This window comes from Syngnathus leptorhynchus, chromosome 3 (genome assembly GCF_054491065.1).
Source record: "Syngnathus leptorhynchus isolate UIUO chromosome 3, UIUO_Slep, whole genome shotgun sequence".
Taxonomy (NCBI): Eukaryota; Metazoa; Chordata; class Actinopteri; order Syngnathiformes; family Syngnathidae; genus Syngnathus; species Syngnathus leptorhynchus.
This window is the reverse complement of record NC_141197.1, coordinates 7111274-7130057: the sequence shown is the minus strand read 5'-3', so window position 1 is coordinate 7130057 and position 18784 is coordinate 7111274. Positions and strand designations below refer to the sequence as shown.

The 18784-nt window shown below is 41.2% G+C and overlaps 1 protein-coding gene across 1 annotated transcript; it reads right to left on the bottom strand.

Annotated features, from left to right (window-relative positions):
* Positions 1-394: 394 nt before the first annotated feature.
* Positions 395-17747, bottom strand: smad3a (SMAD family member 3a). Its single transcript, XM_085907766.1, has 8 exons — positions 17294-17747; positions 6200-6393; positions 5991-6125; positions 5590-5715; positions 4568-4780; positions 4296-4433; positions 3487-3631; positions 395-2639 (listed from the first exon to the last, which is right to left on the bottom strand). Exons 1-8 carry the CDS (start codon positions 17494-17496, stop codon positions 2516-2518), a joined length of 1278 nt encoding a protein of 425 aa, XP_085763892.1. The 5' UTR covers positions 17497-17747; the 3' UTR covers positions 395-2515.
* Positions 17748-18784: the final 1037 nt, after the last annotated feature.

Sequence of the window (18784 nt, the reverse complement as noted above, 5' to 3'; positions counted from 1 at the left end):
TGAGCCTTGCTCAACATCACATTCTTTTTTTTTTTTGTAATTACAACGTCACTGTAACTAACAGACGACATGGATACCAAGTTTTTGAATGTGAGAGATCTTGATTAGGAAAAATGTTTATTGCTTTGCTCGTGTGTGTCGTATTCTAGATGACCAGGGATTAACAAACCAAAGTATTGAACAGGTTTAACAATTCCGACAGCTGGTCGAAAGATTCATGAGCAAATTGGGGAGTAAGAATCACGTGAACACTTTCATTGCACATGATAGACTTTTTGAAACAGTACAATCAGGCCTTTGTGAAATTATATGTCTGGTGATCGATACTGTATACAAAACTGTAGTATTTTATATTGTCAATTAAATTGTCAAGAATCACAAAATATATGGTATATAGTTTATTTTATAGATAAAACAAATGTATAAAGCAACACATCATTCTTTTTCTAAACAGGAGAACATAGTGGACATAATTGTATACCAGAGATTCAAAATGAAGCAAAATCACAACTATTACAGATGAACTAATAAAGTGAGCAATTTGGAAAAGCTCAAACACAGTAACTAAAGAGTGTACAAAGAATCTTTCTCGGATTAGCGGGTCTAATAAAAGCCCTTTAAGGACTTGTACTGAGGCGATCAGTGACACCACAAAAAGGAGTCATAGTCTCAGATTGGTAGATGCTACTTTTCTGAGACAAACTGAACTGGTTTGATAATCATCACCCATCTGTTAAAGATAACACACTTGCTTTACATCCCAATAATGTTAAATATTAGCACCACTGGGCAGGGATTAATTCCAAAGATGTACGTATTTATGAAGACAACTGCTGTATTTTCCAGACTATAAATCGCAGGTTTTTTTCATGTTTGGCCGGGGGTGCGACTTATACTCAGGAGCGACTTATGTGTGAAATTATTGACACATTATATCATTTCACGTTAGTTTCACACTAAACCGCAAGAGGGCACTCGAGGCCAGTGTGTCAAGATTCAGAAAGGCTGGATTAATTGGAACTGCAACTGCCGATGAGTCTGACCTAAGAGACGTAAATGAAGAAGTGCCGCATCTTCTACCTCTGGAGTTAGGAGAGTTGTTTAAAAGTGACAGAGGATGAAGATTTCATTGGATTTAGTGATTTTGAGTGACACGGATGGTTTGGTAAACTTGTTAGCATGTTATTTATGCTATATATTTATCTAAATAACTCTTAATATGCTATGTTAACATACCAGGCACGTTCTCAGTTCGTTGTTTACGTGTCATGTAACTGCCTCTATTCTATTTTTATTTTAAATTACCTTTCAAGATGACATGTCTGATGTTGGATTTTATCAAATAAAGTCCAACCCCAAAATGCGACTTATACTCCAGTGCGACTTATATATGTCTTTTTCTTCTTTATTAAGCATTTTATGGCTGGTGCGACTTGTACTCTGGAAAATACGATATTATCTAAGAAGGTTTTGTATCTTATCTGTGTTCAGGTAATGGAGTGTTTATTATGGAAGTAAATGAACTCCCTGCAAGAAGTAAAGCTAAGACTGAATATTTCTCATCCATCTTTGATCACCTTTTGACAAAACATTACAAAGGTAAAATAGTCAAAAACAACAATATAAACGATATAGTACAAATAAAAATTGAGCTGAGCTGTTATTATTTACATCCTGCCATCAAAACCTTTCCCTTTATCAAAAGCTTAATGGAGAAACAGTCTCTGACGAGAAAAATAGAAGTCATTTTGGGTCGATCTTTTCCCCTGGTTTCTGTATACAATGAGGCTGTGTTTTTTTTTTACAGTCCTGAGAGTTTAAAAATGTATATAAAGTAGGGAAGCAACTGCACTGTCTACACAAATACAAATGTTAAGCCATGTCAGATGACTCTGGTGTCCTTACTGCGGATGCTTACTACATGACAATTATGAGACAACACAACAAGGTTTTGTGACGTGAGCAATAGGAGTGTCAGTAGCAAAGGCTGCGTAAACAGCAGGGGCGGAGCTACTATCAATCTAGCCACCCTTCTATCAAGTGGAAGATGTTGAAAAATGTGAATCAGTTCCAAATATCATTAGGGTATGTCCAATATGTTTCTGAGACATCTGGAGACTGTTTTAAAATTTTGAGGGGAAAAATGGTACACTCATCAGACAGCCAATATATAGGAGGTTGAATAAGATCTTAAAGACAGCGATTCTTTCAATGTGACATACTGTATGTACAATATTAAAACAATTGAACAAAATCAATAAATGAATCTCTTAATTGAACAACAGAAACACCTCCTTGTTGAGAAGTGACAAGAACAATCAACAAGCAGAGTTCGTACTAACATGGTCTTACTTTAATGCACTTGTCCCCTTTTGCCACACAAAAATCAAACATGTCCAGTATATAAAAAAAAAAGTGCTACTGACAGCTGGTAAGGGGGGAAGAGCAGGCTTGTGGGTCACTGAAGGATCATTTTGTTGTTTTCAGTCCCTACCATAGATGGGAGGGAGGTTCCCTAGGAGACGCTGGAGCAGCGGATGCTGGGGGAGCCCATCTGTGTGAGCACCTTGTCCAGCCACTGCAAGGGGCCGTTCAGGTGCAGCTCGATCCAGCAGGGGGTGCTGGTCACCGTCTGTCGCCTGCAAACAAATCCAGTCGCATTTAGATGAATGAGCTTTTACTACTCTGGCAGAGGAGATAATACAAGAATAAAAAACAACTCGTAAATGTTATTTTCATGATCTTTTTTTTTCCTTTCCTCTCAATAAATTTAGAGAATAGAGCGCAGCCAGAAGATTTTGTAGTAGTAGATAGTGAGGTGTGAGTTGAGATGGAGAAGTGGGAGGCCGCGGCTGGTTTAGTTGTCAGAATCCTGTTTTTAAGTGTCTCCACATGACCGAGCTGGAACGCCGCCACTCCCGGCGCAATTGCATCTCCCCCGTGGGCGCTAATCATTCTTACTATCAATGAGTCAGACTGCGTGGAAAAGTAGGAGGGAACCGAAGAGGGAAAGTCTGACATCTCTTTTTGACACAGTCCATGTGTGTTTGTTTGAAAATAGCCTGTCGTGCCAGCTGAGGCCGGCCTTATTGAGAGAAGCCAGAAGACGTCTCAGAGCGGGGGGAAGATGGTCTCTGGGACAGGAAGAAATGCTCCTCTTGAGAGACGTCATTAGTGAGCCATGTAGTCCACTTTTTAAAAATCCACATATCGTGATTAGGAAGTTGGAAATGAGTAAATGATTGCAAACACAGTTGCTGCATATCTGGATTTTTAGTCAACTAAATACTCCACAGTATAAAGACCCCTCTTAAAATCTAATACAAATCTAATGAAGGAAGCCCTGAAGTCCGATATTAGACTCCTCTCCGCATTGACTTAACCTCGATATTTATTTCCCTTATTAACTTAAGATACTATGAATGTACATTCGGATGATATTTAATGACCAATGCAGCCTTGTACAGCAAATGAGTGACAACTTACCTGTATTCGGCCCCCCAACCCTTCACAAAACTCATGCGAATAGTGCACATCCTGGTGAGTTGGTAGACAGCCTCAAAACCTTGGTTGACAGATTGCGCCAGCAGAGCAGCAAACTCCTGGTTGTTGAAGATCTTCAGATTACAGCCTGACAGAAAAGCGGAAAGAGCCAGACGACATTAGGATGGAAACGATGCAACTGATTCTTGCCTGAGGGAATGTTTCAAAGTATATTTGATGGTCAAAACATATCAGGAAACTATTCATGCAGTGAAAAATGTGTTTGTTTTGTCAAAGCCAGTCGTGGGTGACAATTCCAGCAACAGACAGACAATGGGCAATCTAAAGAGTCTTCATTTCACTTGACACGCATGCCGATGGAATGTTGGAGGAAGCCGTAACGCACGAAAGGGCCTGATGTCAGATTCCAATGCAATGTTTGCCAACTTCACGAGAGCAAATATTTCCAGAATGATGATTTTCCCAGAAACTATGACGGGAAACAATAGTATCTTTTTTTTTTTTTTTAATGCCACTGATAATGACAGTAGACACCAGAGAGCAAACTGAAGTAAGCTACATCAATTTCCAAACCAGTTGTTTTTTAATGATCAAGAATACAGCACATTTGAATAGAAATCTAGCACAATAAAAAATCTTTAAAAAAAATGTATCGAGTGTAGAAAAAAACCATTTCGGTCTCGTTTTATTGAGTGCGTGATAAGTCAAATTGTCGAGATGGACTTATGAGCACCTTCCTTCCCTTTATCTTCCTTGATTCCATGCCGATCTCTACTCTGTCCTGGACTCACCTGGAGGGATCTTGCAGACGGTGGCAGGGTGCCAGCCGTAGCGCTGGTTACAGTTGGGGCTCTGCACAAAGATGGCGCTGTCGCTGAGACACTCGGCGAACACTTCTCCTCCGATGTAATATAGTCGCACCCCGCGACCTCAAAAGAACCAAAGAGTAGGGAAATAGTACCGATAAGATATGAGCAGCCGTCATAGCGAGACGGTGTCAAATGTCAACGATCAATTCATCCGGCTGTTGCAGTAACGACTCCATCCAGCAGGGGATGCCTACCGATATGTCTGCGCGTTAGCTCCACTGCAGCATTGCGGTTGACGTTAGACAAGAGGCCCAGGCAGAAACGCTCAGAGTTGGAAGGGTCGGTGAAACCGTCTACCGTCAGCGAGGGCTGCGAGGCGTGGAAAGTCTCTCCTACTCGCTGGTTCAGTTCGTAGTAGGAAATGGAGCACCAGAAGGCTGGCTCACAATATGTCACGGGCTGGAGATCTGAGATCAACACAAGACACAATGAACGACATGAAATAGGTCCATTCATTCGTTCAATGGTCAATACATGAATCCACATTTGCTCTTCTAGATCTCGTGTCCATGGCAAAATGGAATCTGTTACAAAATCTGTTACAGTGCAGAACAAGCTTAAGGTCACAATGTTTCAGAATAAGTCAGTTCAAGAGAGCGACAGAGCAGCCACAACAAAGCTCAGTGATGATGAGGACCACATGAACATGGAGACACAAAACACAAAGTGTGGAAGACATTATACTGAGCTTGCGTCACACCATTTCAATATCATCCGCTGTGTCCCAGAAGCTTTTACCAGACAAATAGTGGAAACTCAAGCCTCACTGTTGGAAGACTGGAGCCAGAAATGGTCAGATTATATGACACTTACGAAAAAATCTTCTGGTTCTGGTCATTTGGAGCCAGAAATGGTCAAATTATATGACACTTTAAAATTCAAATCCTCTGGTTCTGGTCATTTGCAACATTTTGTCCTCTACTTTCATGAATGGAAACACGCTGCCAAAACCCCTGCTGTTTTCCGTCCTGATTGGATAAACATGGGATATTGTCACTGATGTCTGTGTGGCCGGAATGCTATCTTGGCTGTTTCACAGCTCACACGGTGCAAGGAAAACAAAAGGCTCTTTCATCACCTGGTTTCCTCTTACAAAAAAGGAGTCAAATCAAACGCGCCTTTCCCACTGGGGAGACGTTCTATCACAACATTTGTCTGCGAGTGAAGGCGGACAGACTGAAAAGAAAACAAAGAAACACTTAAACACAGTCCTTACCCAAGTTATTGTGTGTGGGGGAAACAGGATTGGGCGATAGGTTCGGTGAGCCCGTGTCCATGCTGTGGGTCATCTGGTGGTCGCTGGTCTCGCCATCCTCACTGAGGTAGCCTGGGGGTGGCGTTTCTGAGCATGCAAACATACGCCATCTTACAAATCTCATTTAAATATTCGTGCATATCACTGGCAGACAGTCAGGCACTGGACATTTGATGGTTCTGTGCTATTAAGTTTTTCAAAAAAATGACAGGAATTTTTTTCTTTTCATTCCCCCTAAATGTTTGTTTGACTTTCTCTGTGTAAAAACAAGTTATTTTTGGAAGAATACATGAATCAGTAGCACCATGTGGATGAATGATTAGCCTAAACAATACATGTGCTTTTGTAAGTCGACGCTCTACCTGGTATATAGTTGCTCTGGGGTTCAATGCCAGCAGGGAAGTTGGTATTTTCAGGTATTGAATGGCTGTAGTCATCCAAAGGTGGAAATTCACTGGGGATTTCCGTGTGTCTGGGCACCAGCACGGGCGGGAGGACTGTATGATGGACACACAGACGCATGAAAAAGTAAGCCAAAGAAAAACAAAATGTGCATTGATGAAAATTTTACCTGGAGTCTCCACTCTCTGGTAGTGGTAGGGATTGACGCAAACCTCGTCTTTCTTTGTGTGAAAGGCGTACTCGCACAACTCCACCGCACGCAGTTCATGGTGGGACTGCAGGTCGGGCCAACGCCACAAACGACAGTAGATAACATGGGGCAGACCTTTTCTGTGCGATACCTGCAGACGGCCATCCAGAGACCTGCACAAGGGAGAGAAGCAGGTGAAATTTGACAATATTGTTTGACAAAGTCTGGTCCTTGAAAGGCTCCATGCAGCCTGAATCAAGTCCATCCCTACTTCCACAAACCTAATTCCAATGATCAGCTCACCAGGAAGCTTTGCACAAGCCTGGTAACGATCATTTGAATCAAGGACGTTGAGGACGTGGAAACCTAGTCGCTTCTTTAATTCCTGAGGCAATGTCTTGATGAAAATGTTTCTTTCCATCAAAATGGCGATATAGGCTGATGGTTTGTTTCGCTATTTTTAAATCCTACATCGGACAATTCAGTGCCTCATCAATCATGAACCACACACACTGCATGTCACTGGCATACACTTGAAGTTATGGAAAGAAAAAAAAAAAATCCCCAAAGCATATGTGTGATATCGAATGTCATGACACGTGAAAGAATTTCCGACCATTGCCTTTTACAGGACTGTGATCTGAAAATATGATAAAGAAATTGCTGCCTGTCCAGAAACCAGAGTAGAACAAAATGTAGCTATTGAAAGAGAAGCTCATTGCTCCACGAGGTTGGATGTTCTGACAATATGTTTAGCAAAAGACTGAACTCACATGCTCTAATATCCACTGACGGGACCTCCGAGCAAAGAACCAAACCGCTTGGGTTACAAAACACACACTTTACCATTTGTTCTGCTTGTTGCAGGAAAATGCCTGCGGAGTAGTCAGATTGAATAAATGTCCAATTTATGTCCACATATAAAAGAGGCCTGGGTCAAATTTGAACAAAATGAATATTATACTGTTCACATTGACAATGGGGTTACTCGTGAAAGTTTGGACGGATGCAAGCAGTTAAAATGTCCAAAGCTCCTGCTGACTAGAAGGAAAACATGGAGAATAGATTAGCAAAGAGGAAAAGAGAATGGAAGAAAAACATTGACTTAAAACCATTAGCCTGTTGGATAAAAGCAATTCAATTTGCGGTTCTGAAAATACCTCTGAAATTATAACGACTGTAAAATTGCCATTCAAGTTTGGATCCAGCTACAGGGTGTTCCCTTTTGTCTTTTTGCATGTCAAAGTAAAAACCAGCTCGCTTAAGGGTCGATGTATGAAATGATGCGATGTCTTTGGTATGCGTCTTATGTCGCTGCTGCTGCTGTTGCTACGTGGGTGTCTACTTGGGACTAGACTCTGCGTGGGCTCACACAGACATTCACAAAAGTGCAGTGGCTGCCGTGTCATCCTACTTTGCTTCATTTTCTTTGAAAATACCCTTTTATGTACCTACTTATTACACCGGAACGTCTCTAATCTTAACAAAACCAAGATTGGGATCGAGCTATTTAAAAAAAAACAAAAAAACGTCGTTCTGCAATTATGTAAATATGTAGCGAAACTTTTTGTTTTTGTGTTAAAGCAGGAATGTGCCTCATCAAGATAAGCCTGTGAGTAAGTCATGGTCGTGAAAGTAACACTTGTAAAAATGTTGATGCGAGGAAGTGCGACAGGTCATGACAGTGTCTTCTTGCTATATGGCTGTCAACATGAAATCCAGAAGGACAGACAGGTCCAGACACACATTAGATGTGCCCTTCATTCCAATGACTCACTTCCATGAGGACATTTACAATGCTGATGAGAAACAGCAGTAAAAACTGCACCGCTTTCACGCTTGGGCTTGCTACTGAGAGGAAGAAGTGGTCACATTGTCTAAATAAGCACAACCTGAAGGGATGTTTAGCGGCAGGAGGCTAGTCGGTTAGCAAACGTGCTTGTGTTTGTGGAGAAGGTGAGGGGCTTCCAATGAAAACATAGTCACGTTTATTTCAAAATGATTTTTTTTTCCTAAGAGAATTGATTTCTTATTTGATTTCATGTAAAATAGAAATAAATATATAGATATATAAATAGATATATATTTGACAACGCAATATTAAGTGCGTTATAAATATAATTTATTATTATTATAAAACAGATTCAACATTCATTCAAGTTGATCATATTTACCAGTCTTAACTCTTCGAAGTTACTCAAATAATATTTCAGTGTAACTAAATCTTGCATGTCTGAATGATTAATATTGTCATATCATGGGTGAGCCAGAGCACGATCATAAATACTTAAATTGTAACAGGAGGTCAGGAAGATTACAGAAAGAAATGAGTTAATAGGAGTGACGCTGGAAAGTGGGCATACTTCTTTTCATGTTTCTCTGCCTCTACTCCTGTTGATTCTCAGTAAAACACTACAAACCTTTTTCTTTCGTGTGATAAAATACACTAGTGGTTAACAAATAAAAAGAACCAATTTGTACAGATTTCCATCCATCCATCCATCCATCCATCCATCCATTTTCGGAACTGCTTTTCCTCACAAGAGTCATAGGCATGATGGAGCCTATCCCAGCAATAGGAGGGGGACACCCTACCCTGAAGCGGTTGCAGGGCACACAGAAACAAACAACCGTCCGCACTCCCACTCACACCTAGGGGAAATTTGGAGTGCTCAATCAGCCTACTATGCATGTTTTTGGGAAGTGGGACGAAACCGGAGTGCCCGGAGAAAACCCACGCAGGCACGGGGAGAACATGCAAACTCCACACAGGGAGGGCCAGCGATGGAATCAAACCCCCACCCTTTGAACTGTGAGGCGGACGTACTAACCAGTGCGCCACCGTCCCACAGGCAATACTGTGTCAATAAGATCCTGATATGGGACCTGAGGCTAAAATCTCCATCAGCACGTGAATAGTTGAATATTGTTGTCTGAATGTTCAACCACAAGTCCTACAGCTGAACAAAAATAACCGAACAGCAATTTGTGCAAATGCTTTTACAGATCTTCTCTGTAGATTGGATAATCATCTGTAAAACGTGACATAGATCAGTGAATGTTTGTGTGCGACCCAGTGTGACGTCTCAAAGCCATATAGCCGGCCGGCCGGCTCAGACAGAGCAGATTGAACCTGACGGAGTTTAGCTTGACAGCAAAACAAACACAAAAAAACGAGGAAAGCTTTTGTTCGAGAGAGGCAAACATTTGTGCGGCTCTGCTAGTCCTTCTCCTGCACAGCCACTCTCAAATTTTTTGACATGGACCTTGGTCAAACCTCCAGCATTTTTAACTCCAAATATATGCAGACGCTTTCTGTTGTTTCAAAGTGATGAATATTATAGCATTGAAACTGAAGTAAGAAAATAAATAAATAAAAAAGGACGCTGTGGAAATTTGTGGGTAATTGTACCTCCCCTGTGGTAAGTGAGTGTACATAAACATGAAGGGGGAAGGGGGGGGTAATGAACCAAGTTGGGGAGGGTTAAAGAAAGGAGGTTGCTGCTGGACAAAGGGGGCTGGCAGGGTGACTCAAAAGCTCAGGGCAGCTCAGAGTGTCTGGGCCTCATGACCCCCACCCCTATTACCCCCTCTCCTCCGTCTGTCTACCTTCAGAGAAGGTTGTGTAGGGGAAGGGACAGACTAATAACATTGAGCTGGTGTCCTTTAATGACAACACGAGCAGAATCATAATTTTCCTGTGTAATCAAGGTCACTTGGGGGTTTTGAGCTCATTCGCCTGATTTCTCTCAAAAGAAAACGGGAGGTGTCCCATACAACAATATGGAGAAAATATGTAGAAACGACATATTGTGTTTACCAATATTGCCACACTGCTGTTACTTTTACTTCAAATTTGCATTTACAGTTAAGCCCCAAATTATTCGTAAAGCTGTGGGATTTTGAATTTTGATTATTATAATTATTTTTTAAGAACTACGTGGACACATGGAGATGCCAAAAGAACTTATATTCGCTTTGTGCATTTCAAAAATAATCTCATCCATACACATTCAGTTTCTCCCAGATGAAAGTTTCAATTCCTCTTCAGATGTCATTCAATTGAGTTTACATTCAAGCAAAGACATTTGATAGCTATTTCAAGCAACTTTTAACAAAAGTGCCATTTGACAAAGAGTTGTATTTTGTCTGTTAAGTTTCAGGTTGATCATGAAGTGAATTTGCTCATGCAGGGAAAAACATTTCATTGTCATGAGGAATTCACTCAACTCTCCAGACTGGCCTGGTTGTGTACAGTATGTCTACTGGTTTCATATGTCATATTTGGCCCCTCATTCATTGGTTCCAGCACTCTCCAACCCAATGATATCACCTGTGGGACATGCTCAAGCTGGCTTTTGCTTTTCTCGCCCACCCAATTATTGGTTCCTTTCACTCTGCATCCCCTTTTGCAAGGAATGGACACATCTAATAGCTTTTCCAGAAAGGCTGGGAGGAAGGTGGGAGGTGTGTGTGTGTGTGTGTGCGTGTGTGTGTATGTGTGTGTGTATAATAAGTTCCTATGGTTCGCTTGCACCACTGGAGGAATGTACTTGAAAGCCAAGAAGTGTAAACTTTACATGTTTTTTTTTTCATGGAATTCAAGAAAATGAAGTCCATTTCATTCTTTGTTGTTACACTTCCATTTTCATTTCATAAAAAAAAAAGGTTTTATAAATTAGGCCATAAATGAGTTTGCTGCTAAATCTTGCCTTTAAAACCTTTAATGCTAGTTGATGACTAGAGCAGCCCGTGACTTTTGAAATAAAAATAAATGATGATTTTAATGTTCCAGATGGGATCAATAAATTAATTCAAATCCCAAGCAATATAGTGAGGCGAATGGTAGAAACGTCAGCCCGGCCTGCAAGCCAAACGAAGAAAATTCATTTTCTTAAAAAGCAAAATAAAAAATTACACACACACACACACACACACATCTGTATAAACTATCCAGTTATTTGAGTGACGTTCTAAAATCCAAGAAACTGAGACAGTTGGTGTTCACTAATATGGCCAATACGAATGTATGATTACATTTTAGAAGTGGGATTAAGTAACGACCATCCATTTAATGAAATTACAATCAGTAACTTGAGTTGTAAATGGAAATACCAATGGCAATTCCACAGCTTTTCTGGAAGTAGAGATATGGGACTCAGCGATTAGGTTAATTTAGCTATAAAATTCAATTACCACTGTAATTAGAGATGAACAGTTATTGTTTTCTAATCAAAATCATAATTCCAAGCAATTGCGTGATCTCAAAAGCTGCTGTTTTAGCAGCCCTCCAGACTGACCAGGAATCCATTGTGGCAACTATTTCACATGCTAACGTTGTCTCGCTCCGCTACCGCTAAGCTCACCACTCAGAAGCGGCATCAAACCAATTAGCTTTGAGCTGCTGTTTGACAACTGGGGTGAATGCTGGGTGCTAAAATAACTTGGGCCACACTGAGGCACGTTCATGGGCAAAAGAAAAACAACATTTATAATCAATTAATTGTTGTTTTAAAAAAATGTGAGAGTCCCTTGGAGAATATTCAAAACCCCTAATTCATTGCCAATTTTGTGTTGACCTAACTAGTGCTGTGTGCCAAAACAATTACAGACTATATGAAAGTGGATCAACAATTCTGCTACTGGCTGTGACCAAGTTGTACCTCCCATTCTGCCCCAATTTCTTCATGGCTCAATTTACCAATAATCAATTATGGACAAATCAACTTTTTCAAGCCGACGGTGATTCCTGACTGCCGAATGACTTTTTAAGGTGGCTCAGTGTTGGAGTGATAGCGTCCAAACTTGTAGGTGCTGGATTCAATCATCAAGCCCCGGTGATTATGTCAAAGTGTCCTTGAGCGAGGCATTTTATATTTTTATCTTGCTTCCAGTAGGGCCTGGCTTTACTCTTTTTTCTTGGGGTGTTTTGACCAAGTGTAGCATATTTGAACAAGCAAGTTATGAGTTACAAACGGCGTGGCTTGGTTATAAAGTGATAAATGTCAACTTTGAAGATAGTGGGTTCAATCCTCAGGTCAATTTAGACTTGATTTATTCTCCAGCTAATTTTCTCAATCATATGCACATCAAATGTAGCTGAGATTCTCAAAATAGACATACAGATGCAAATAAATAGCCTGTATAGGTCTATCCTCCTTCAGCGCAAAATAAAAACATATTGCGGCAAAGCAGAGGTCCCTAAATTTCTTCTTGGTTATAATGGTGGTCCCTTGAACAAAACCTCTGTCTTAGGGTTAACTTGATTCTGACTTTGAAGCAGCAGTCTATGGTTCTTTATGTGCGGTTGTTTTCCTGCACACGGGTAGTTGTAAACCAGTACCCAGTGAGCACAAAGGCAGGTTTGTTGTCTGCTGAGCGTGTGCGTCTGTGTGTATGCAGTTTGTGCACATGGAAGCACACCCCCGCAGATAGACGGCCAGGGCAAAGTCAAGGCCAAGCTGTCTCCTTAACCCCTCCAGTGCGAACCATAAAGCAAACAGCAGGCCACACCCGCCCAAGAGTTCCCGGCAGCCTCAAAGACCATTGCCCTAAGCTAACACACTCACGCTGACAGGCAAATTAGACAGACAGATAGCAAACAATAATGTGTAGGAATTCTCATTCACTTATTTATCGGTAGTAGGGTTGACCGTGTAACTGCTGAGTGAATCACCTTGATTTCTATTCTCTGACTCATATACACAATAACATCACGAATGACTAAGGTGTGCGCCTTGACAGATTGAATAGAATAAGAGTGAATGAGTGTGCAATGATTGACTTTGACCGCAGTTATCGACCATCAAAATCCGACACACCATGAGAAATGGATTTCCAAAAGCCTAACGGGGCTCCTGAAGTTACAGTTGTTTGATTGATTTCAATTATGTAAGCCATGTAAACTTATTTTTTGTTATTTTGATGAACAATGTTGTAGACTCCTTACATCAAACAGCCATCATTCTGTTCAAATCTTGACGCTAGACTTGAGAAAACTTCCTGCAGATGTTGAAATGACAAATTACTCGACCAACAAGTGACCTACAGCTTAAATGGATAGCAGCCCAGGAAGCACAAATCACTCCTCGCAATATCATGTCGTGGCATCTTCTTCGGTTGCTGTGCAAATAAACATCCCTGGCTTTAATTTGCATTAAAAAAAAAAATCGAAATTCAGCATTGAGAAAATAGTGCTCTGGTGTAAAAACAAACCACTGCTATCACTTATTACAAAGTATTTGCTTATTTTTCCAGCCAATAACGCACTTGCCTGTGATCTTGATATTGACACATTACATTTCTTTGTCACATGAACTCTTTCTATGTCACTAAATGAGACAAACTGTATATGAAGAAAATTTTCCTCATGTACAGAGACCAAATTATGAAATACTAAACTGAGAGACAGTAAGGCAGAAGGAGGGCTCAATCAGAAGAAAAACACTAAAAGGCAAGATACATGAATCCTATTTTTGCTGCTTCTGTTTCCAGTTGATGCAAGAGTTCAACATTTTATTTGCAGAGCGGGTTTATATTTTTATGGCATGAACGTCTTAACAAGCTGTGTCCCCGAGCAATCTGCACGGTACTTTCCACATATGTTGTATCTCTTGAAAACATCAATGTATTGAAAGCTCAGCTGTCCCAGTTTCCCTTCGGTCTTTGCATGTATAGAATAACATCTTTTACGAGTCTCAAAGATCTTCACACAAATGTGACCTAATTTGTGTATGTCAAGCAAAGAGTGCGCACACACAACAATGTGTGAACAAATACAAAGACTGTTACAAATACTTTAGTCACGGTTATGAACAGGGAGGTTTTTGAAAGTAAATCAGTAGAACCCCAAAAAATAAAAAAATAAAAAAGCCAAACCAAACATGCATTCCCCAATTCACTTGGACGTCACTCAGAGTCCCCTAAATATTTTGGTCAAAGTCCAAATGCAAGGTGTTCAACATTCAACAAATATAAATTTGAGGCTAGAAATGTGTGCAAAAAATCTTATTCAAGCTGTAACTCATTTTTTTTTGCAATTATTCAAACCACAAATGTGTTGCCTCATAGCTGACTCATTAAAAATGTGCTGTTTGTGACCAGTTTGTGACGATCTCAACTTGACTGCTCTTGGCAACTCGAAATGATAAAAAGCAGGCAGAAAAAGAGGAAGGAGCTACAGTAAGTCATTACCACAATTCCACAAGTGCTACTTGGTGGACTGGGCTCTTACTATCAAGCGTTGAGTGTTTATTGAGCTTAAAAAAAAAAAAAGAAAGAAAACTCCTGGTCAAACCACAATGACGTCAAGGCAGAGAAAAGATGCAGCCCTTTGGAGATGATGGACCAAATCAGATAAACAGCATCATGCAGGGGGTTAGCAAACAATAACAAACAAAGAAGTTTTTTTTTTTTACATGAAGCAATCCAACAGTCTTGGTGAAAGTTAGCTTGACTGACGTGTTTACCAAAGATTTGGGCAATGCCTCTTAATGTTAATCTTCAAACAAATGATATTAAAAATGAGCTATTGGCTGTAAATTGAAGCGCATCCAGTCAAACAGTTGTATTCACTCCACCAGCAGGTGCAGCGATGACTTCGACCCGCTCACGGGTGCAGTAGCTAAGCCTCGGCCTCGGAGATTGAGTGTCAGGGAGAGCAAGGAGCTGACCTCAACACGGACAGGCCTCGACATGCAAGCAGCTGCTCTCGGAATACCGGCGCACAGGAGAATTAATAGAAGCAGCGGCTCTCGCTTAGGTCGCAATGACAGCCAATTCTGATCCTGGGTCATCTTAATGCGCTCTGCCTCTTCCCCTCCGCATTAGTGATGGGAAATATGAAACCTGGATCATGCCAAACATTGTATACATTTCCGGCAGGGCTTATGTATGATTGCTGTTGGCCTGGGTTGTTGGGTATGAGCGGTGAACTTGTGGCAATCAAGAATCTGGGAGTGCCCGCGAACGCTTCAGTTTCAGCTCACACACGGTATGTGATTAAGTCAAAATTACAACCTCTGTGTGTTACTTTTCACAACTTAGTGCACGTTCTGGAATTCACTGTTGCTGCCGTTAAACGGTCATGTGACAGGCAGTCGCCAAGAGAGAGCCTTGTGTAGTGTTCTCGTATCTGAATTGTCCTGTAAATTACAAAATATTGACCCTCGAGCTTCTGATGTTGATTGAATTAATGGGCAATTTTTCAGCTTCAGTATTTCGCTTTCATGTCAGCATCCCCTAGAAGGCTGCAGCGTGCGAAAAAGTCAGGCTTCCAGTTGATGGCAGATATGATTGCGCTATTTGGAGTCCCTCCGCAATGTCGCTAATGTACGACAACTACAGAAGGTACACTGGGACAAAATAAAAAGGTTGCTTACAAATACATAGGTAAGATTTCATATACAGTGGAGCATCGGTTTTCGAATGTCCCGGTTCTCGAACAATTCGGTATTCGAAGAAAAAAAAATCGAGATTTTTTTTTGCATCGGATGTCGGACGAAATTTGGTTGTCGAACCTCGCGAGATGAGCCGAGAGGACCCGCACGCCAACTGACTGACAAGTGGGAGAAGTAAAGCCATCCTAAAACACAAAGACGCTCCTAAAGCAATGCGACAGTGACTGCCTGGCCGGCGCGCTGTGGTTGCGCGATCGGACAAGATTAAGCTCCCTGCGCACTGAGGTCCACTTAAATATTGGAAAGTACATCAGGACTTTAAAAATATTTTCTAAATTTCAGCGACGACTCTGTCACAATAATGCCACTAGCGCGGTGCAGTTGCGCGGTCGGCGGCGCGCTACGGTTGCGCGTTCGGCGGTGCGCTCCAGTTGCGCGATCGGACAAGATTAAGCTCCCTGCGCACTGAGGTCCACTTAAATTTTGGAAAGCACATCAGGACTTTCCAAATATATTCTCAATTTCAACGACGGCTCTGTGACAATAATGCAACCAGCGCGGTGCAGTTGCGCGGTCCGTGACGCGCTACGGTTGCGTGTCATCTATTCATGATGGTAACACACAGCGAGAAGGAAATTTTCAAAATAAACCTTAGCGGACCAGAGAATAAATTAATTAATACATCAATGCCTTGGTTTTCTTTTATTTTGAAGTTTTCCCCGGCTGCAAGGGGTGGCATGGTGGCTGTCTTGACTCGTAGTTGGGGCTAGTTTATATCGTCGACATAAACTGTTTGCCACCAATATGAACACAATGCCATCCCAAAATTATGTTCGATTACTAATTAATGAACCCCAAAATAAAATAGAACCCACACAAATAGATTAATTAGGCTGACAGGCAACCAACCGTCCTATGGCAGAGAGACGCTCTTATGTCATCTGATGTCTCCTCTCCTTAATATTCACAAAATAATAACAAATGGAAACAGATAAATTGCAAGTTTGTTTGGTCCAATGTCGCAAAATCTGCTTAACAATTATAAACATTTTGGATGCAAACCCAAATAATGCCTAAACCTTACTGGTTTAAACCTTTTTTTTTTTTAATCAACAGCGCAATCAAGTGGAATCAAAAAAATGGTTCATGAAGCAACTTTGAAGCTTCATCTTCCCATCACCAACAACTTTCTACTCTACTCCAAGCACTGATTCAGTGTCGTTGATTGCATCTACACGCAGCTCAGAGGAGAAGGACGAGAGTAGGTCAGCACTAGCGCCAGAAAACCAAGCAGATTAAGGACAAGTTATATAACTTGGACTCCATTTGAGCCTGTGCATTGCATGTGTCAATGCACAGCTACAGAAAACGTGCTTGTGCAACTCAAGTCATGAAAAGTATGTTTTGCTGGCGTGGCGTGGAACAAATGAGCAACTCTTTGCTCGCTGTCCACCAGCACTTTCCTTTGCGTGTTTCTAAACCACGTTATTCGCGTTAGTGCAATATGTCATATTGGCGCTACAAAGGAAGCGGAAGTGAGGGCGATATTATATACCGTAGCGGATAGAAAACGACTAAGTTAAAAAAATAAATAAAAAAAGCAATGCATGTGTGATTTCTGCATAAAGTCGTAATTAAGCTGTTGTGGTCCTAAGTGACGGCCACCTCTTCTTACCTTGGTATAGTGATGCATTTTGTGTTAATATTTTGCGTGGTGATGGCTTTCTCCAATTCGTCCAGCTGTCCTGTCTTCTTCAGCTTCTTCACTAGACTTTTCACCGCCTTTTCACACCACTTCTCCTCCTGGCCGTTCTGCTCGCCTTTCTTCCAGCCCAAAAGTCGCTTGACGATGGGGGGAGTGAAAGGCAGGATTGACATCTTTTAGATTGCTCTTGACTTCTTCCGATGGCCACAAGTTCGGCTGCCGTGGGAATTAAAAAAAAAAAAAAAAAAGGAAGCAAGTTGTCTTTCAATGCAGACCGCACGCCACGGGCAAAATTGTTATTTCCACGATATTTGAATGCGATTTAATGCAAATTGTTGCATCCCGGGGTTTAACGTTGAAATGAACTCTGTCCGCCCGACTGGAGCTCATGAAATGTGCGATGGCAGTCTGTTGCGCTGTGGAATTAGTAGCCTTCCGCCAGGAAACCTAGTCCCATCTACACGTTTTCAAACAACGGTTACCTCAAGAAATAGACCAATTAATAATCCCCAAACCCACTATTATTTACCAAATCAATTCAAATAAACATTTGTTTGTCGAAATAGTGTACTGTTTTCCTTAGTATGTTAGTTCGGAGTCATCCGCGGTTCCCCGTGCGAAGTCTGCATGAAATGCAAATGCGGGAGCTGCAACTGAGCGTGTCTTTTGAAACTTCAGACTGCACAACTCACCCTTCAAAAGCAGCTGGACAATTGCGCAACCCATTCCCCTTTTCTAATAGTGCACTTGCACTCTGTTTAAATAAAAAGAAAAAAAAAGGTATGCTGCTGTACCCCTCCTATGGGAGTTATGCAACACTGGACAAAACACTAATATGAAAGCCAGTTATGATTCAATATATGTGTGAGAATGCAACATTGTTTTTAATGAATTGCCATAGCGTCCCACTTACCCACGTTACACAGGCTGGCTTTCCCCATTCCATTGCATTCTTTATTGTTAATTGTTAACTAGTATCAACAAAGCACAGGGTCCAAATATTCATTTGGGTAGTTTGTGAGGCACTTCATAATTTAAATGGAATTTTGCACATGGAGACAAACTATGCCACTTGTCTCAGCTTGTTAGTGCTATGAACAAAAAAGACCCACTTAACAAGATGAAGGTTTGATGTGCAGAATACTGTACACACACACACACACACACACACACACACACACACACACACACACACACACACACACATTGATTACGTTCAAGAAAGTTGAATGCACACATGCACTTGCTGGCCTTTCATTGCTAAATTTGCAGTAGAGTTAAGTCGGGGTGATGCATTGAATACAATGTTAAAAAGTTCAACTAGCGCTTAAAACAATATGTAGTTGAGGTGAGGAATCATTTATTTGCAAAAGTGCACGAGCGACATTTGTGTGATGATCTGAAATGTGACTGGCAACCCGGATGCGCAACCGCTTCCTCTTTCTCTGATGTACTTTGCAG